The sequence below is a fragment of the Magnolia sinica genome, chromosome 12 (assembly GCF_029962835.1).
Source record: "Magnolia sinica isolate HGM2019 chromosome 12, MsV1, whole genome shotgun sequence".
NCBI classification, from domain to species: Eukaryota; Viridiplantae; Streptophyta; class Magnoliopsida; order Magnoliales; family Magnoliaceae; genus Magnolia; species Magnolia sinica.
In genome coordinates, this window is record NC_080584.1 from 64273092 (window position 1) to 64294947 (window position 21856).

General features: G+C 39.5%; 1 protein-coding gene across 2 annotated transcripts; it reads right to left on the bottom strand.

Moving 5' to 3' along the window:
• Positions 1-691: 691 nt before the first annotated feature.
• On the bottom strand, positions 692-20829 carry LOC131221524 (cysteine-rich receptor-like protein kinase 10). Of its 2 annotated transcripts, XM_058216812.1 has the most exons (8): positions 20050-20829; positions 19969-20016; positions 5204-5314; positions 4226-4401; positions 3463-3673; positions 1620-1857; positions 1168-1318; positions 692-1094 (listed from the first exon to the last, which is right to left on the bottom strand). In XM_058216812.1, the coding sequence occupies exons 1-8, from the start codon at positions 20801-20803 to the stop codon at positions 786-788; spliced, it is 1998 nt and encodes a 665-aa protein (XP_058072795.1). In that variant the 5' UTR covers positions 20804-20829; the 3' UTR covers positions 692-785. The 2 variants fall into 2 exon arrangements, with proteins under 2 accessions (XP_058072795.1, XP_058072794.1); XM_058216811.1 differs by having other exon boundaries at positions 19969-20829.
• Positions 20830-21856: the final 1027 nt, after the last annotated feature.

Genomic DNA, 21856 nt, shown 5'->3' on the forward strand with positions numbered 1-21856 from the left:
GTTTTGTTTCCCAAGTGAGTCACTTCTATTTCATTGATTTTAGGGTGGTTGTCCTTTTTTTTTTATATATTACTTTTAATTATTTTGGCTTGCTCGTTGGCTCAGCCTGGCTTTTGGGGTATCCCAATTTCATGGAGGGGCCTGTTAGACTGATTGGATGCTCCACACACACCATTTTGGGTCCATATACAATTAGTTACATGAACATTTCATCAACAACTAGTGTTGATGTTCTAGACATGAACTTGGTCAGAACTATTGAAAAGGGTGAGCTCTCAGTCCTGGGGCGTGTGAATAGGATTATGCCAAAATAAAAAAATGCTGAACAGAAATATTAAATATAATTGAATCAATCAAAGATCTCAATTGTAATTGTATTGAGAAATTGATTCAAATCTTGTTCAAAGGACAACCTTACACCAAAAACAAATGTTTATGGTAGGACAACCTGATTTCTTACATTTATATACATAATATTCACATTAAATGTTAAGTAGGTTTACTTACACGAGTACCCAACTCTCTTGATTTCTAAATATGTTGCAAGTATTAGATCCAAACCCAACCCAAAACCTTAAGTACAAAAATGGATCAAGATTCATTTAAATTATGCCAATTACCAGCAAATCTGAGCACTCATTAGCAAACCTTACTTCAAGAAACATACCTTTAACTGTTTCAAGTCCATCAATGGATAAATTTTTATTTTCAAAAGCTAAGGTTGAACCATGGTAATTTGGATCCGACCCATCAATACATGAGGCTAACCCTTGGGCTGTGCCCACTCACCTGGGTTCGAGAGTAGATATAGTTACACCATTCTTAGAATAGATTTTAGCATTCGCAGAAGATTTATCCGATTCAACAACAGCCCTTGGAAAGAAAAATCCTGGCTGTGTAGGTTGGGGAAGTTTCATAGATTCACTTCCGAGCATAAGAATGACGGAAGACATGGTGGGCCTATCTGCTGCATCTTGTTGAACACATAACAACCCAATGTGGATCCATTTGAACACCTCATTGGTGGGACATGACTCCGCTAACAAAGGATCAATCAATTCCATCGCTCGTCCATCACACCACAATCCCCATGCCTGCAATGTCAAACTTCATATGAGAAAATAAAAATAAAAAGGCAAATTTAATTTCTTTTTAAGTAAAGCCTACACAAATTAGGAGGCTTTGAGCGCCATTGGGGAGATGCTGACTGTTGTTCCTTTTTCCGCTTATGATCTCCAACAGTAGAACTCCAAAGCTGTAGACATCAGATTTCACAGAGACTAGCCCTCCCATTCCATACTCCGGTGCCATGTAGCCACTGTTGGCAATGAGCAGATGCAAACATGGATTAGAAGTATTATAGCTATCAAAGGGGGAATGGACCTTAGATTCATTCACATGTGATAATATGCATGGCAAAAGCGTCTTCCCATTTATCAGTTGAATCTCACTATTTCAATACCATGGTTAGGAAACCAGACAGGTACAATCAACTAGCATGTTACACGTTTATGTTGAATCACATAGGTTCAATCAGCTGATGAGAAACGAGTCTTGCTAGCAAAGCTCATGGGGCATTAAATGTATGTGGAGAACTAGAACGTTGCATGAGAACTTACTATGTTCCGACGGGTCTATTGGTATTGACCTGACTTTGATTCCCACCCAAAAATCGAGCCATGCCAAAGTCAGAAATCTTCGGGTTCATCTCATGGTCTAACAAAACATTGCTAGCTTTTAAATCCCTGTGGATGATTCTGAGTCTTGAGTCTTCATGGAGATAAACAATGCCCTTTGCAATTCCACTTACTATGTTACGACGTGTTTCCCAACCTAATTGAGCACTCTTGATTGAATCTAAAAACAAGGTGCAAATCAAGTCAGATCATGTTTAAGTTGTGTTTCTTAAAATGCAAGTGTAATTAAATTTTTTTAGTTGTGTATCTTAGAAACGCAAATTGAATGAAGGGCATGTTGAGATGTGGAATCTGTGCCACGACAGCTGGGGCTATTTGGATAGACAGAAACCCACAGATTTTATGACACAATGGTTGGAGTTATCTATAGTGGCAATTCCTTGGCAAAAGAAACATGATGAGTGTTGTATAATAAAAATAGAATTTCCATTTGTATCCAAATTACTCCCTTAATTTTAGAATCAAATTTTCCACATTCATGATAAAACTTATAGCAAAAGTTTCCAGCGCGAAACAACCCTCCTTTATCTAGGCTTAGGAGTGGCAATTAGAGCACAATACTCCCATGAGCTCTATGTAATATAGATTAAAATCCGAGACTTTAATGATCAGATAATCATTACGTTATTGACAGAATCCAAAGTCACATGTGTCAGTTGATTTTGGCCAGTATATTCCCCTGCTATATCCACCTTTCAAATGGTCATCTAGAGTGATTGGAACAAATCATTTGGTAGCTCTCAATTAGCGGCAAAAAGAAATTGCATCATATAGTCATTAGTGCACAAATGGAGGCTAAGGAAATTGCCTAAAGTTCATTTATTTATAGGTTAATCATCTTTAAGCCGCTACAACATTTTGTTGCATACACTGGGTCCTTCTTTTTCCATCCTCCATTGGTGGCCTTCTGTTCCTAGATAGAGTGGGCCTTGGCTCGTGGGCCTGCTTCCTTTTCTTGGTAGGCCCTCTCGAAAAAAAAAAAATTCTATGCCCACACAGCTGTACTTACATATCCTATATATTCATATATGCTGTCTTTAAAAAAAAAAAGGTGGTAGAGAGTTGGGAGAGATGTGACAATTCAGATGATCTGAGCAAACTAGAGTTTTAGTGAAATCAGGTGGCGTTGTTGAATTTTGGGGAATTTCAGAAAATAGCTACTGGAACAGGAAAGTCATTATGATTAGACTCTAGGTTGGTAAATCAGGAAAGCCATTATGATTAGACTCTAGGTTGGTAATTCTGCTACAGGTGGTGTTCTAGCTCTCAAAAGTTGTCCCAACTGCTGCAACACAGTGCCAGTTCTGCTATCATTTCTAAATAACCCAGCAATAGCTGTTGTTGCTAGCTTTGGGGCCCTGTCGAGTATCTCCAGTCTACTTAGAGTTGGGGCTCCTGACTGTCGGTCCAAATTTTTTTTGTTTTTATATAGCCCTGTTGTGAGGTGTGGCTCAGCTCTTTTGCCGGGAGGGTCTTTGGAAGTAATTAAGAGGTTTGGCTGCTTTATACGATATGTGAGGTCCGTTCTTTTTGTGGCACCCGCTTGAAGATTTGTAGAGCACCTTTTTCTTTTTTTTTTACAATTAACAAAATTACGGGTGGTGTACTCCACGTTTCTCCAAAAATAAAATAAAATAAAAAATAAATAAACAAATAAGTGATTTTTTAAACACTAGCTATGTTGTGAATATTTTAGGCCCCATTTCACTTGGATGTATTGTGTGTAGTGAAATTCAGAACTAGAGAAGGGAGTAAGAGTCCAAACCAAAGAGGAAGACATCAAGGCTGGTATTTGGCATGTATTCATAAATGAGCAATTTCTCTCCTCTGTCCATGCAGCAATACAAGAGCCTCACAAGGTTCCTGTGTTGAAGTTTGGCAATCAATGTGACTTCATTCTTGAATTCTTCCAGACCTTGCCTTGAGCTCCTTGATAGCCTTTTAACTGCTATTTCCTTCCCATCAGATAGCTTTCCCTAAAATCATTTTCAATCCAATGGTTGGTTAATAAGAAAAATCTATGTATCCTATTCTATTTAAGCAGTTCTCAACTACTAATAAGTAATCTTGCTTTTGGATGCCCAAGCAACTTGAACTGCAAATGTTCAATTGAGTTAAAATGGAATAACATAATTAATGTGGTTTTCTACCATTCATAATAAGGTAATAGCCCTTAAATTATTCCAATTACATTGAAGCTTGTTTGGATTGAGGAAAACAAATGAAAGGAAAGGAAAAGTAAAAACTTTCTTCACTTATAGGATGTTTAACTGTGATTAATAAAAAAACCAACATTGGATTCCAGTAGCAATCAGTACACTTTTCCATAGTCAATTTCCCCAATAAAATATATGAGGTGAGTATTGCCTCATATAAATAAGATTTTCACTCGGTATCCAAACAAATCTTGAAAATATGCCTGGCAAGTGATCGAGAAATTAAAACTTGCCATATTTCTATTTCCTAAGGTAATAATCCATACTGAGTTCGATTGTGCATCGAAATCACCTTAAGAGAAATGCATTTACCTTATATACAGGTCCAAATCCACCTTCTCCGAGCTTATTTTCATCGGAGAAGTTGTCTGTAGCAGCTTGTATTGTAGCTAAGTTAATGATTGGCAATTCTGAAACTTGATCATCATCCATGGCTGAACCATCTGGAATACCCAAGTAATGTTCTAATTCTTGGCGTTCTCCTTTCTCTGATGTAAAAATGTGAAATTGTGATGTTAGTCCTTACAAGACGATGATTCCACTAGATGGTGATTGAGGTCCCTTGCTTACCCTATCAATGGGCCTATGGCTACATGCTTTGATGATCTAGACCATTTATATAACTCTTAGTGTTATTGGTGCTTCATTTTGGACCTTCAAAAAATGATGACAATCAATGTCTATTTACAGCAGGAAACTAGTTCCTTAGATTTATCATCCTATGTTTCAAAACAGGTCTATCATGGAAGGGCTCAACACATTGATGGTATCAGTCTTCCATATTTCAGCTTCGGTGGGCCTCATCATGGATAGGTCAAGTGGAAAGGACGACAAGCACAATTAAGGCAAAATATATATGATCTTTAACAAGTGCATTCTAAATCTCTAAATGATATGGCCAAGGTCCTCAGCTGGCAAGCTTGGGTCGGGCCAAAAGTACATCCTGACGCCTTCCCATTGAATTTCAGGCCTGAAGTTTAATATAGGCTAAAGATTGGGCTAAGAAGATGTAAATGTGCCTAGCTTCAGGCATGGGCTTAGCTTTGACTAGAGAATGTTGTTAAATTAAAATATGAGTGCTTTTTATTTATGTTCTAGGTCCAGAAATAGAACCTTAGCCTGGCCCACTGGGCTAAATGTTAAACCCTATTCCAGCCCAAGGGTGATTTTCTTGATATATATATATATATATGTGTGTGTGTGTGTGTGTGTGTGTGTGTGTGTGTAGGCCTAGCCTATTGAGACTTCAAGGAGGCAATGACAATATATAAGTTTATTTAGTTGCTTTACCTTTGTATGGTATCTTTCTTCGCCATAAGTAGTAGCAAATGCAAGAACTAGAGAGAGCCAGTCCCAAAACTGAAGTAACAACGATGATGATTATAACCCTTGATTTGTTCCCTGTTGTAAAAGAAACCATTAATCATTTCCAATGCAAAGCACATAGTTACGGCTGCGTTTATTTGTTTACTTAAAAAATGGTGCAAACATGGGGAATTAGGCTTTGTGCGGCTCATGGAACCAAAATTGATAGGTGTGTGTACACATACTTTGGTGATGGTGGTGATTAGTTACCTCATTTACTCCTAATCAATGAGAAAAGAAAGGGGAGAAAAACGGGTGCTCAGGAGAAAAACGGGTGTTCTCAAAACATTATAGAGAACCTCATCAGTGAGACATAAACGGATCGAGCATAAGGCCTTTTTATCAAGAGTATTCTAATCTTCATCACTCATAGTCGGCTTTCGCTTCTCACGAGCACCATCTTCACCTTATTTGGTTAAGGAACTGATCATCTTGATCTTCCATAACTCAAAATTATTTTTACCTGGGTACTTTTCAATATCATGCCTAACGCTTCCCATTATTGTCAATCCTGCAGATTCAAGCCTGTGCCTCGACGATTGCTTTGATACTACTTGTTGGGATAAAGGGCAGAATCACACAGAGATGAATCTAGGATCGCAATCCAAAAGCACCAAGCAAACACGAAGAGAACTTAGTGATTTAATGTGGAAAACCCTTTCGGGAAAAAACCACGGCACAAAGCAACAAAAATTCACTATAAAAGCAGAAATTACAAAGAGAGAAGGCTTACCCAATTCAATCTACCTCGAATCTCACCCTTGCTACACCCCTTTGAAACCCTAGAACTATTTAGAAACCCTTGGAATACTTTAGGAAGCCTTAGAATATAGCTAGGAGCACCCCAGGAACTCCTATTTATCGTTGGGGAACTCTAACTTTCTCATCGTCTTGTAATAATCTAGAAACCACATCAAATTTACGCAGTCTCGCACAATTTGCGTAACCTTTGACTGGTTGAACCAGAGCTCGGGCTAGTCGAACGACACGTCGACTAGTCGAACTTTTCCTTCGACTGGTTGAATTTCTCGGAAGTTCCAAAATAAATTGTTGCTAGATTTTCACCTGAACTTTCTCGGGCTAGTCAAATTTTCTCAGATTTAAGACATCTGTTAACAACAGTGAATTATGCCATAAGTGTAATGAGACCAATTAACTACGAGCAGAGATATCAAAGGGTGAGACAAGTTTGGACACATGCCACTTTAAAATGGGAGAGATTATGCCACGACCGGAACTAGCTTCGAGGTTTGGAGGGGTTATTCTTTTGTGTCGATTGGAAGCTTCCACAGCCTTGCCTGAAGCTCCTTAAATAGTCGCGAGGAGCTCTTTGAGGACCAATTTTATGAAAAAATCTCTACCAGCCGCACTATGAAGCTACGCCGAGAACCAAGAGCAAGGCATTCAAAGGCATCAGAGTCTCTTATTGGACCACATGAAAGCTATACACAGAAACGGACCTTGGAAGATCGTTTTACCTAGAAGCGGGCTTTCCTGGTCCATTTTTAGGTAAATAATTTGTTCCAGTGATCTGTGTGCGTTAATTGGTGCTCATTCAAAATTGACAAGTAGGATTTAATCTCACTTAAGGTGGGGGGGCCACAACAAGAAATGGACCATGCAGGATCGGTTCACCTAGAAACAAACCGTGCAGGACCGTATCACCTAGAGACAATCGTTGCTGGACCGTTATCACCCAAAAAAAAATCATTACAGGATTGTTATCAGTAGGGGTGTACATCGAGTTGAACCAAGTCGAGCTGGCCTCAGCTCGACTCGGCTCGGCCACTAGCTGACCTCAGCTCGAACTCGGATCGGCTCGGTCCTTGAGCTTAATTGGCCAGCTCGGCTCGGTTCGATCAGCAACTCGGGCCAGTTCGAGCTGAGTTTATCATTGCAACATTTTCACAAACACCTGGACTGCACCTTCAAAATTTCACTGTATTTGAGAGAGCATCAATGGTTTTATAGGTATTTTATCAAACACCTTCTAAGCAACATAAAAATCAAGAAAAAAAGGGTGTTGGTTTCATATACATACCTTCCTTGCCATCAGCCACACTTCTTTGAGTCATTTCATCAAACGCTTGGTGTAACGTCTCGGGAAAATCCGTATAAAGACCTGAGTATCACCTCAGGCAGAAATCATTAAGGACCGAATTCTGTAGAAATTAGACGAAAATTAATTAAGTACTAAACTAAATTAATCGGTGAATTAGCTCGAACCATTATCTATACGAACTGAAAGACCCAAAACCATTAAAATCACTGACTCAACATTACCTAAAAACCTAGGAGAAATCCCAAAACCCAGTTGCTCTCGGGAGTACATTGAAACTTCGTATTGGACTTAGACCGCACATCAAAAGTCCGATTACCGCGAAACTATAAGGTTGTTACCACCTTATTGGGCTTGACAACCATTGCGAGAATCGAGCCCAAATAGTATCCAGAAACGCACAACTAGACCCGTGATTAAAGTGTGTGAGAAACGCGAATATCTTTTGAAAATGAGGCAGAACTTAAGTGAATTGGATCATTCGCTTACGGGCGAAATTAAAGGTTTCAAACCGTCAGTTTCTGACCAAACTATACTCGTAGATCAAGAAAATTTTCCTGCTCGTATCTGTATACTTGTGGCCCTGATCGAGGAATGACGACTGTTGAATAGATACAGGTCTGCCACGGTTGATCGACCTATCCAAATGCGTTGAAATCGCATCCTGGCCTAGATACATGGTTAGGGAACTTACGTTATAACATAGACAGGTAATGGACCTCTATATGAGCTCCGTTTGCCTGAAACAGACGCCTTTTGGCTATACCCTAAGTATACCATGGCCCTAGGGCCATTGACATTACTACTGAGCCTATATAAGGCCCTTAAACCACCTCACCCCTCTCTCATATGAATTTTCTCAAACCCTAGGTGAGAGAAGAGAGAAAAGAGGAGAAAAGAGAGAGAGGAGAAGAGTGAGAGTTTAGGAGATCGTGGCAGTATTTCTCTCTTGCAACTACACGCACTAGATTGCCTCTACATCTAGCTACACGAATCTTTCCAATGACGATTTGGGTAAGAAATCTTAACCCTAATTTTGTTTTAGGAATCCAAATAGAAGAATCGACGAAATAGCTAACCTGTTTTGTGATTTAGGTACTCGTTGTGCTATATTCTGGAACGTAGTGTACGAATCGAGTTCGTAACGGGCGTACTGACGAAAAGTGCGGACTATAAATGTTTAGGTTATGGTTTTTAAGGCTTTCAATGTCAGTTAATGATTTATGACTGACTTGATTGCTACCATATGCACTTAGATACGACGCTTTTCATATATCACACATGTATAAACTATGTTGAATATATAATGCATTCCATATGTTTGTTGAAATGTTTAAATGAAATTGCTATTATAATTTGTGCTTGCCATGACTATTAATCTAGGTAATATGTTTGTTGTATGTAGGACAACTCCTTTGTGAAAGAATTTGTCATAATATATACTATAACTAATTTAAGTCATGTATGTAATAATGTATAGCCTAAGTGTTTGATAAAATGTTTGAATGAGAAATTGTTGGACGAATTCCATTTAATAAGGGTGTTGAGATAGGATTCTCAATTACCTTATCTATAGGTACAGTTTCCTTCATGTAATCTATCTTGCTACTGCGTGATTTATGGATGAAATGCATATGTATGATAACATGTTTAGTATGTTTGTTAAAATGCTCAAATGAGAATTTTATTTGAATTGGTTGTTAAATGCTGTTACGACTATCACATGTGATCACCTATTGCAATTGAGTGTGATTGGGACTACTACGTAGTCCAGGCAATCGGTAACGGTTCTTGATTGAGTGACCGAACTAGTCTCGCCACACTGGATAAGTTCAATGAATCCGAGTCGTATGGTGATTGTCGACAGTGGTTAGGCCACGTAGAGTGCTTATGCGCTCCATGTTAATTAATTCAGCGTGCGTTCATACCAATCGAACTTGTCAAAAACCCGATTGGCCTATCGTATGTTTACCATGTATGGACGCTCTTACTTGAATCTAAGGTACCACTTACCAATGCAAAGCCCATTTCAACCATGGTACCTTGATCCGCTAAGACTCATGAGCCGGGCATGATGGTGTGGGATACCGTGGTTGAGCTGTCGGCCTACGCTGGGGTGACGAGTCTCCCCGTAATGTCCAGTGAGCAACCCAAACTCGTGAGCCGAATACAGTGGTATAGGACACTGTATTCGAGCTGTTGGACTATGTTCAGGTGACGAGCCTCCCGTAGTGACCTTGAGTATAATCAATTGAACTTGCCTGTCCACTGCTTCCACTAGGAGTGAGGCCCTACAACTTGTCTATCGTATGTGATTAACTAGGACTGACGACCCTAGATGGATCCCCGTTTGGATTAATGATATAAAGGGAGGTACCTTAGCTTCCCGAATCTGCTGTATGAATAAGCCTGATCAATTACTCGGCTAACACGACCATGCACCACATTGCATGTACTTTGGCGAGGAAGCGTACGTTTAGGGAGTTTGTCATGCGTGACCTTGAGATGAAGTCGCTAAGGGAGTGCAGGAGAGGGCATGCATCATTACAGCATACCATTCCTGTATTAACAAGAGTACTTAGGATATGATTGTTGTACTGCTTTATCATTACTACTTGACTAAATTGATAACATGTTAACATTTGCCTTATAGTACTACTGAGTTGATCACTCACTCCCACGTTGGGACGGTGTTTTAAAACACCAACTAGACTCTGTTGTAGTTGCAGATGATGATAAGGCTTACGCGACGAAGCCGAATTTCTTTGACGAGGAGGATGAGTTTTCCTACGTGCAGCTCTCAGGCGAGTCTATGTACACCTAGAGCTGCGTCGCTGGGATTACAGGGCTATAGATTAGTTAGACATTTACACTTGATATTTTGTGAATTTTAAAATCATACATGTATACATTCAGCCTGGTAACATACTCGTACTCTGGGGATTGAGAAACACTTATATACTTTATATATGTATCTCAGTCTTCTGCTTGTCTAATTTAATTATCTCTGAAGTATGATAAGCTGATTTAGTATAATCCCACTCATGATCAAGGCACTAATATGGACAACATTTAAACATCATTATCTATTTTGCATAAGTGATGCGTTGGATCTCGAGAGTTAAGCTTTGCTCGACCCTCAGAATTCAGGGCATTACACTTGGTGAGCAACATCAATATTAAAGTAACCGAGTCACCGAACTGGTTCGATCCGAGTTCGATTTGAGCTGGGTTTGATCCGAGTCGAGTTGAGCTAGGGCCAGCTCGCCCGAACTCATTTTCGAGCTCAAAAAATCAGCTTGACTTGGCTCAAACTCAGCTTCAAACCGAGTCTAATCAAGCTTTTTCGAGTCAAGTTGAGCGAGCTAACCGAGCTAACTCGGTTCGTGTACACCTCTAGTTATTAGGTAGAGTGGGGTGTCTACGGCCCCTAATTACTATAATTCTTTTCCATAGACAAGCTACATTTCTTGCACTAGGACTATTCACATGGTAATCAAAACATGCAATTACATGAGATACTTATTCTCTCACAATTTGACTAAAATTCAGTTAAGAAAATTATTATATGTGACAGAGGTCGGATCCAATACACAACCTTCTAAGTTAAACTTAACATTAAAAAATAAATAAAATGAATGAGAGTGCATCTAATTTCATTTAAATGTGTCCAAGTCTGATTTTTGAGCATGTCTAATTCACCAAGGTGCAATCTACTTGGATGCACTTATACAAACTTTTAAAAATCCATCCCTAAGTTATAAAGGGGTACATGTAGGGCCACCAACATGAACCACCTAATAAAAATCAAATCTTGGGTTACAAGAAGGCATATTCAAGATAACTAATGTAACTTATCCAAGTCTATATAACCCAACAATGGGTCATTCTTGTTAAACCATATAAGACTACATTATTAAAATTATAATTAATTTTATTTTATTAATAATACAGAAAATACATAGAAGAGATGAAAATTTTGTAGAGAACTTGAGAGATTTTAGTAAATACAAAACTTTAACAAATATAAAATATCCTAATATATAAGAGATTTTAGTAAATACAAAACTTTAACAAATACGAAATATCCTAATATATAAGATTACTGTAATTCATTTTAACATTTTCCTCAAAATCAAGTTTCTCTATAAAATATAATGTGAATTTTGAATTTTGAATGATATAATAAACATATATTCAAAATTAAAATAAGAAAACAATAAATAGTATGTGGCAATGAAACCACGAAAAACATGAGGTAAGTATGCACCTTTGATGTCCACTACGATGTGTATCATTGACACTTATATGGATGGACGGATGATCTAATGGAACTTTCTGTGGATGAGAGTTCATCTGTCACCCATTCGATGGCACACTAGATGATTTGACTTAAAAAAGAAAAAGGAAAAAAAAAAAAAAAAAAACAACTCGGTTCCAAAGTGGCTGGTACAATTACAGGTATTGTCCAAAACACCTGCTACAAATGAGTTGGGAGAAAAAATAGAGATTTTGACTGTACCGGCCTAGATGTATGGTCAAATTCTCAAAAGATCGTAGACATTTCAAATATTCCGAGGGTGGGCTTCTGATAAGCTTTGAAATTCCATCGGACCAAAATGCCCTTGTCCTTGGTTCAGTAGTCGTACGATTTTTGAGTGAATAAGAAGTTACGTCGTATTTAATTTTTGAGAAAGTGAAGTGGACAGAAGCCTTTTTGAGTGTGGGCAAGGCCCAACTCGTGGGGCCCACATTGATGTATGCGTATAATTCACGCCGCCCATCCTTTTTGCTATGTCATTTCAGGGCTACGACCCAAATATCAACCTAATCTAGAGCTCGTGTGGGTCACATAATAGAAAATAATGGTGACAATGGCACCCATTGTTGAAACTTTATAGGCTCACTGTGATGTTTGTCAGAAGTGAACACTACCCAAGTAAGGACTTTTTAGGCCCGCGGCGAGTTGGCCAACATGGTCGACGGAATGGATCACCCTATTGTGGGCCTCAATCCCTATTATTTGTAAATAATCAAGTTATTAATTACATCAAACTAGCAACTACAACCCTTACTACATTACAACCGTGACCTTTACCACATTACAACCACTACCCTTACCAATCGAACCTACGGAGAGATGGATGGTCTTATTGGGCCCATTGTGATATATATATATTTTATCCACGCCATCCATTCATTTTAAAAGATCATTTTAGGGAATGAGCCAAAAAAGAGCCATATCAAAGGCTCATGTGGACCACACCATAAAAAGCAATGAAATTAAAAACCTACCATTAAAAACCTTTTGGGGGCCATAAAATTTTTAGATGTAACTCAATTTTTAGCCCATGACATTAAATTAAATTCTAAATTTAATGGATGGATTCGATTCGACACATAAATCACGACAGGATCCATGACCCTTATAGTATGACAACCTCAACCCTTATTACATTACAACCACGAACTCTACACGCCACATGACAACCTCGACCCATGTAACATGATAATCACGACCCATATAACATGATAACCTCGACCCATATAACATAATAATCTCGACCCACTGAATAATGATATGTAACAATTTAGTGCATCACCCTTTATGGTCTTTTAAAAATGGTGAATCAATGTCACACCATTGACTAATACGGTATCAAGTTTAGAATAGAATTCTGTGAAGTATGTTATAGTTCTCCCGCTACCATCATACCTCTTGATCTTAGGTGCCTCTCAAAAATTTTGGGTACCAAAGAATCTATGAAGGGACAAAAGGTCCCTAAAATTTATGAACGGTATATTTATGCTTTGTTACCTCTGTGGCATGTTCTCCATGGCTCCAAACTATTCTTAAATATGCTCCCAGAGTGGTTCGATCTCCGAGGAGCTAGACTGAAGGGGTGTTGCACCTTTCAATTCTTGCATCACTTCTTCATAGTGCTCGACTGCGTTGATGCCACTATGGCTCTGTTAGGGGGACAGTGGATGTGACTCTCATTGGGCGGAGGTTGTTGAACTCTCCCAATTGCTATAGGTTAAGACTGGAACTGACTCTCAGTTGCTATAGGATGTTGCAACTGCATCTCGTTAGGGAGATAGACCTGGATCTCATAGGGGGAAGATATTGGAACTAGGTAGAAGTAAAATCGAAAACTAGGGTAGAAGTAAAGTTGAAAACTTTGTTAGAAGTAAGAGACAATGTAAGAACTAGAAGAGAGTATGATGAGTGATTGATTGTAGCGCTTAATGTTTGCATCGGCGTAGTTTAGCCAACTGATATGGCCCAGCCCTAAAGGGATCGTGTCATTCGGTCCTCAACCCTTTTGATATTGAGGGTCATGTTAGCCAGGAAGAGCTTGTTGAGGACTCATCAGCCGGATGCCTCGATAATTCCAGAGCAGATGAAATTGCAAGCATGTCCTCTGTTATATGATGTCCACACGAGATTGAGTGACGATTAATGAATCATTACTACTGACCATGAGAATGTGGAATGCATAAATTGTTTTTAGATACACACGCACACAGACCTATGTGGGCCCATGATGATTTGCATATATATATATATATATATATATATATATCACACACACATACACCGACCTATGTGGGCCCATTATGATGTGTGTCAAACATCATCCCTGTGCATTTGGTGGGTCCCCTTTAGGTTATGGGATATTCCAAAAATCGGCCATATATGGAACTTAGGTTGGCCATACCATCTAAAACCGTGTTAAGGCATGCCTAAAACATGTAGAAGCACTTGGTGGGGTCTACTTGAGTCTTGGATGTGGCTGAAACTTGGTATGACCCCTCATCCAAGTTGGACACGTACAATGTGTGAGCTGGATTTTTGAACCACATCTCAGTAAGCCCAATACATGGTTATGGATGTTTTAGTAGGAGGATAACCCAGCTCAACTGTTGTATGTGATGTGGCCCACCCAAGTTATGTATTGACTTGATTTTTAAGACTGTGGCCCACCATGGAGGAATGATGTATCTGACTGATGGGGTTGATGCTAGACACACATCACGGTGGGGCCCACACAGTTCGACCTCATGGGAAGTTCCCATGAGGTCGACCTCATAGTACTATTTCCATATATATATATATATATAGAGAGAGAGAGAGAGAGAGAGAGAGAGAGAGAGAGAGAGAGAGAGAGAGAGAGAGAGAGAGAGAGAGAGAGAGAGAGAGAGAGAGAGAGAGAGAGAGAGTCTTGGTCTCCTGCGCACCTTATCTATGGTCTTAAGGTGTGCCGATAGAAATGTGCCTCCCCATGATGTTTAAATGAAATCCAATCTGATCACTAGGTGGGTCACCCTATTTTAACTGTAGGGCCCAAACGACAATCTGGTTCATAATTCAGGTGGGCCAATCAAAGAGGAAATAGTTTGGTAGAGGGATGGCCCCCAAATTGTATATATACATCATCGCAGGGTTCTCTCGGTTGGCTATTTTTTTAGCCTTTTGCCTAAATTTGGATTACTCTCCTAATGCTTGGAGTGGATGTTTCAAATACATAATACCAGGGCCCACATGAAAAACCACCGGTTATGGTCATTCACCAATCCCTGACCTGCAACTAGTTGGGTGCTAAAAAAGCTCCTAGGGCCCATTATGAGCTAGGGCATGATCCCAAAAATGAGGCATATCAAATATTAAATGGACCAGACCACTTAAAAAAAGATGATTGGACAACCACCATTAGAAACTTTTTGGGAGCCACAAAAGGTTTGGATCAAGCTTATATTTGTGTTTTCCCTTCGTCCATGTTTATGCGACCTTATCAACAAGTTGGATGACAAATAAACATTACAGTGGATCCTAGCAAGTTTTTAATAGTGGGAATTCAGTTACCACTTTTTCCAGTGGTGTGGTCCACCTGAGATCCAAATATGCCCAATTTTTGGGCTCATACCTTAAAATGGTCCAGAGAAATAGACGGGCCATGTGGATGAAAGACATCTATCATGGTGGGCCACTGAGCTTTTCTAGCACTGACCTACCGGCACATCAACATGCATGTTAGGTATGCCAATGGATGACATTTATGGAATGGCTTATATCGCTCAGGTGGGCCCCACCATTACGCATATAAAAAATCCATTCCGATCATCAGGTGATTCAACCAATTTTAAGCATAGGGCTAAAAAACCAGCTATTCAAGTAGACCACATGATTAGAAACAGTGTAGAAGGCCATGCCCACCCTTCAAACTGTTCTCATTAGTGTGGCCCACCTAAATCACGATGGATCTGATTTTTTAGACTAAGACTGAAAATTTTGTGTGCAATATAAAGGTTTGGATAATTTCACACACAATCATCACCATGGGCCTTATAAAAAAAATCAATGGTGCAACTATTTCCTTTGATGTGCCCCACCTGAATCTATCTGGGCCCTAGCTCTAATACGAGCTAACACAGCTGATGGTAAGAATATATTATCGAAAACATTGTAGTAGGGCCAACCCAATCCACCAGTCAATCACCTCTTGGTGCGCACAAAAGCAAGTTGCGGCCTAACGGCAATGTTATATATATAGATATATATATAGGTCTAGCTGTGTGGGCCCCATCATGATGTATGTCAAACATCAACACCGTGTGTTTGATGGGTCCCCTTTAAATTATGGGATATCCCAAAAACTAGCTGTATAAAGAACTTAGGTGGGCCATACCATCTAAAATCATGTGAAGACATGCCTACAACATATAAAAATACTTGGTGGGACCCACCTGAAATTTGGATACATCTGAAACTTGGTCTGTCCCCTCATCCAAGTGGGACACACATAATGGATAGACTAGATTTGTGAACTACATCTAAGTGGGCCCAAAAAATGATTATGAATGTTTTAATGGAGGGTAAACCCTCTCAACTTTTGTATGTGGTGTGGCCCACACAAGTCATGGATTGACTTGATTTTTAAGCCTTAGGACCACTATGGAATGGTGCATTTGACTGATGGGGTACATACATCATGGTGGGGTCCACACAGCTCGACCTCATGGGGAGTTCTCGTGAGCTTGATTGTATAGAACCTTTTCCCATATATATATATATATATTGATGCAGGTGGATGTGATGAGGTCGAGCACTGTCTTCCTCATGGATGACTATTCTGAATTCATGGAACTTCTATGAACTCCTCACAGAGATACCTCACAACCACAAGGAAAATATGAAAATAGAAATAATTTCTAGAAATTTATAATAAATTGATTGGTGATAAAAAAAAATTAAAAAAAAAGAGAGCTTACAACCTCTTAAATAGGGACATGAACCCTAAGAAGTTTTATAATCAAACTATAAGTAAAAAATCACAAAAATCGTGACTTACCATAAATAATAAACTTACTATTTATAGGCAGTCATGATTCTTACTAGACATCATGGTTTTCGGTGAAAAATAGTATCATATATGGCTTAACCATGCTATTCTCCTAATTTTTTAAGCTCTTTTTTTTTTTTGTTGGTCACTACTCCCAAAGCTCAATGAATGAAGAGTTAAATTCAAATTAAATCTTACTATAAATAGTAAAAATGAAAATAAAATGGGATTTCTACTGTCGATCTAATTGAATATAGCAAATTTGGCATGGGTAACCCGGGATAGTGGGGGTGGGTGGCTAAAGTAGCTTCTCCTACCTCAAAATCATATATGATACGTCAAATAACTAATTCTAGTTGGCGAGATACGCCTATTTCAAGGTTCTAACGGTATGGATCACTTCCGCCTCCAATTGAGCCTTTTCTTGTCCATCTTGGCCATGACATTGTACGCGATCCACTATACATCTTATATATAATTCTTATAATGTGTTGAGAGTGTGGATTGTATAAATGTGACCATGGCTCCTAAGCTCCAATATATTCCCTAAGAAATAAGTACCTTTTATTCTAGAAATAAATTTTCAAGTACATGTTTGGGGGGTGCCTTTTTGATGCCTTCTTGGTAGTAAGATGGGAGAAGAATTCTTTTTGAGGCTAACAGGTCCCCATAAGACTAGTACTCATAATATGAATGGCAGTAGTGTAGGGGCTCCCAGCTAAAGAATATAGATGTAAAAAAGTGAAATGTTGAAGCCTAAAGGGCAATGTAAAGTGTTGAAATGTAAATAGACTTGTACCAAAAATTCTTCAAATCCCGTATTTCAAATCAGGCCCAACAGTGGTTAACAATTTCCAGTAGAGTTGTCAAATCTATTAATGAGCGCATAAGAAGGCTCGTGGGCATCTTTGTTAGCTTTGTGATGTTTGGGAGAGTTAACTCATGAATACCACTTTCCTGACTTGGAGTCATCACCATCCAATTTAGCTTGTAATATAATTATTATTAATAAATTGCCTAATTTAAGTTAGCCAAGAAACATTTTAAAAATACACTTGAAAAACAAAAAAGAAAAAAGAGGTGGAATTACCTTTAAAACCTTGAAGGGACGGAGCTAGGCTGGACAAGACTCAGGCTGGGCTTTTATATACAACAAAAGCCTAGCCCGGCTAACAAATTGGCTTCACTTTTAGGCAAGGGCCCAACCCTCAAGCCACCTAAGCCAGCCCAAGTCCAACTCCAAGTGTACAAGCCGGCCCATTGGCAGACCTACTTTTAAGAGCCATAGGCCGCCTATTCTGGATTGGCTGGTGTACAACACACCAGTTATATAACTCCTGTAGGTACGATGTCGTACGAAGAAGAGCGCTTATCTCCTCGAGCTCTGTGTCGTACCAACGGTTCAAAGGAGATCAAAGTTACATGGGTCCTACAGTTATGTATTTATTATATCTATACCGTTCATCTACTTTAAGAGATTATTTTAGAGCATTATCCAAAAAAATAAATCACATCCAAAGATCATCTTAACCACACCACAAATAGCAGTGGAGATAATGATTTTCACCGTTAAATGAAGGAGAAATTTTTTTTCTTCGTATTGAACTTCCGTGACCCCAAAAAAGGTTTCAATTGTAGACGTTCAATCCCCCGATGCTTTTTGCAGTGTAGTTTACCGGATAGTTATATATGTCTTATTTTAGTCTCAAGCTTTAAGACGAGCTTCCCAAATGCATGGACGGTCTGGATATAACATATACCTCGTGAACAAACTCACGAAACTTGCTGACGTCAATATACAGCTATAGACGTGAGGTACACCAGCGAATCCGCTTCGACGACCGCCACGGTCTTGGCAGCCGTCCCATTGATTAGTCGTGTTGACTAAGAGGACAGAGGATTCTTCCAGACAATTTCTCCTTGGACCGATCGTGAGTGGTCACTGACAAGAAAACCAAAGCTTGTGCCATGTCATCTTTCGTCCGAACTAGACGTGGTTTGGCTAGTGACCCTGCCTCGGTGGTTAGTAGTCAGTGCTATGTGAACCCACCATGATTTATGTGTTTTATCCACACTGTCCATCCACTTTTACACATCATTTTAATACAGTAATTTACAGATGAGGCTGATCAAAATATCAGGTCAACTACACGGTAGGAAAACAGTAATGATTGAATGTCTACCATGTGAAAAAAAAAATAGCTTTATCCAAAACTTTCGTAGTACCTGAGAAGTTCTTAACGTTGAGAGTTCAATTAACACTGTGCGGCTCATTTGAGATTTTTATTTACGTCAATTTTGGATTCATTACGTAGAATTATCTGCACATATGCGACAGTACTTGATGACTTAATGCCTTGTTTTTTCCCGAGAATTCTCCCAAAGAGTTCGGCTAATCTGGGGGAGGCTGAAGTGGATCCCAGGGTCCATCTGAGGTGGGTGGGGTCCTTACCATGATGTATGTGCTTTATACTGTATCAACTCTGTCTATCCATTTTGAAAACTCATTTTAGGGCATGATCGTTAATGTATGTGCATGATGTGGTCACTTCATCCAGCTTTGTGACCTTATAAACAGGTTGGATGGCAAATAAACATTTGGGTGGCACCTATAAAGTTTTTAATTGTAGGGATTTAATCATGACCGTTTCATGTGATATGGTCCACCTAAGGTTTGGATCTGCTTCATTTTCCCGATCATGCCTTAAAATGAGCTGTCAAAATGGATGGACGCGCCAATATAAAACACTTATGGGAGATCTGAAAATTTCCTTCTGTGTAGCTGATTCTCAGCTTTTCTGCTATAAACATTAGTTTCAAGAGGCCCTCAATGGAAAAATTAATCTGACGGTGAAATTAGATCATAAAAGAACCTGAATCACCGTCTACGAGGAACTGTAACGTGTGTGGTCCTGAACTGACTCCCGTACATCTATGGGATTCTCACGGCAGATTGGATGGACCTTACAAAAAATGGGATCGCATCTAATGTGCAGTTTGGATAGTAAGTACAAAATAACAGTGGCCCCACACGCTCGAACATTAGGGAACTCACATGCGTCGGAAGCCATCTGATCGTTTTCCACTTTATTAAATATTAAATAATATTAGCAGTAAAAATTTCAGCAAGAAACATGAAAAGTCGACTGAGTGAGTTGACTCAACGAGTCAAATCGAGTTGAGATTTCCGACATTTTAAACCTGATCCTGAAATGGTATAAAACGGTAATACTGAAAACTATGAAAGTGGATGCAGATGTAAATTAGTAGCGGTGAATTACGCTTACCATCCGTTTTGCCCGCAGGCTGCGAAGGAGGTGGAGGAACTGCAATTGGCAGTGGCGGAGACGTCTGTGGCGGAAGAGGCAGCGGTGGCGAATTATCAAAGAAAAGGTATGGATCATACCTTATGTTACAACTCACACAATAAACATTTCCTCCCTTTTTGTTCCCACAACATTCCGGAATCCTGCTGATCATCCCTTCCAAACATGCCCTACAATCACCAGCCGATAAGTCTCTAGTGCACTGGGCCAGACCATTTATGGTCTCGAAGTCATTCATAGGGATGTTCCCAGTCGCGAATTTGGACGGCTTTGAATCGGCCTCAGATGCCAGACGCATCATCAGACCTCCTAATTTCAGATTAAACATGGTTGAGGTTGAGGTATCCTGAAGTAAGATAAGCTCTATCCTAATGGTAGTGTCCTCTACGGAGAAGAATGGACGGTTGGAGTAACGTAAGATGCACCTGTAGTATCGGATGACAGCTTCCATTCTGTTGGAACACCGCCTGATGATCTCTTTTGTTGAATTTTTGAGGCATTCTTTGCAATCTTCTTCAGTTGCACCAGACATGCACTGAGAGTAGCCGTAGATGATGTTGGGGTATTCGCCATAGGTTTCATTGTAGTAGCCATTGAGATTGATGGGCCCATCTGGGGATAACAAAGGGAGTAGACGGTTGAGATTGGTTTCAAATTGGCTCCCCAAAGTGTAATTTGAAGTTTCCGGTGGACAGACTACGAAGGTCGGATCTTCGGCTGAGATGGGATCTTGAGAAAGAAGTAGTAGGGATGAAAATAGAAGTAAATGGATGTATTTTGATACAAGAAAATGCATTTTGGAGAGATAATCATAGAGAGGTGGGGAATGTTAAGAGCTTTATAACAAAAATGAACCCTTTCCTGGTTGTTGCGCGTGATGACCCAGTCACGGTCTGTTGCAGCTCTACGTTTACCGGACGCCGACACATGAATCCGCGTCCACATGTACCACGAGTACACACTCACGCCTTGGAGGGATTTCACCCACCTATGGGTATACTCTCGTAAGTCTACCACCGACGACTATTCCGATTGAATATTAATGGCAGGCTATATATATATATATATATATATATATATATATATATATATATATGGGAAAAGGTATTATGCGCTCGACCTCACGAGTCCGTCTCATGAGGTCGAGCTGTGTGGGCCCCACCGTGATGCGATGTCGAACATATACCCCATCAGTCAGATGCACCATTCCATCGTGGGCCTAAGTCTTACAAATCAAGTCAATCCGTGACTTTTGTGGGCCACACCATATACAGAAGTGGGGAGGGGCTGTGCACCATTAAAACATTCATAATCATTTTTTGGGCCCACCGAGATGTGGTTTGCAAATCCAGCCCATCCATTATGTGTGTCCCACTTGGATGAGAGTTCAGACCAAGTTTCAGCAGCATTCAAAACTCAGGTGGGTCCCACCAAGTGCTTTTATATGTTTTAACCGTGTCTTCACATGATTTTAGTTGGTATGGCCCACCTGAGTTCCGTATACAGCTGATTTTAGGGATATCTCATAATTTAAAGGGAACCCATCAAGTGCATGGTGTTGATGGTAGATATGCATTACGGTGGGGTCCACATAGCTCAACCTCACGGGAGCTTATCGCGAGGTCGAGCGCATAGTACCTTTTCCATATATATATATATATATATATATATATATATATAGATATATATATATATATATATATATATATATAAACCTTTTTGGAGATTGGGATTGGGATTACGACCAAAGTAGCTTGGTGGTATAGCCAAGTTTCCCCAAAATCAGGGAAGATTAACAAATGCCTTAATTGGCCCCCAATGCATTAAAAAAAGAAAAAAAGAAAAATGA

Bases quoted from the DNA above. Each gene is read 5' to 3' on its own strand.
- LOC131221524 (XM_058216811.1), bottom strand. From the start codon at position 20,803: ATGCATTTTCTTGTATCAAAATACATCCATTTACTTCTATTTTCATCC. The intron at 1,858-3,462 runs GTTTGGACTCTT...CCTTGTTTTTAG, and splicing joins CCTTGATGTCTTCCTCTTTG to ATTCAATCAAGAGTGCTCAA. The intron at 1,095-1,167 runs GTAGGCTTTACT...TTGACATTGCAG, and splicing joins CTCAAAGCCTCCTAATTTGT to GCATGGGGATTGTGGTGTGA.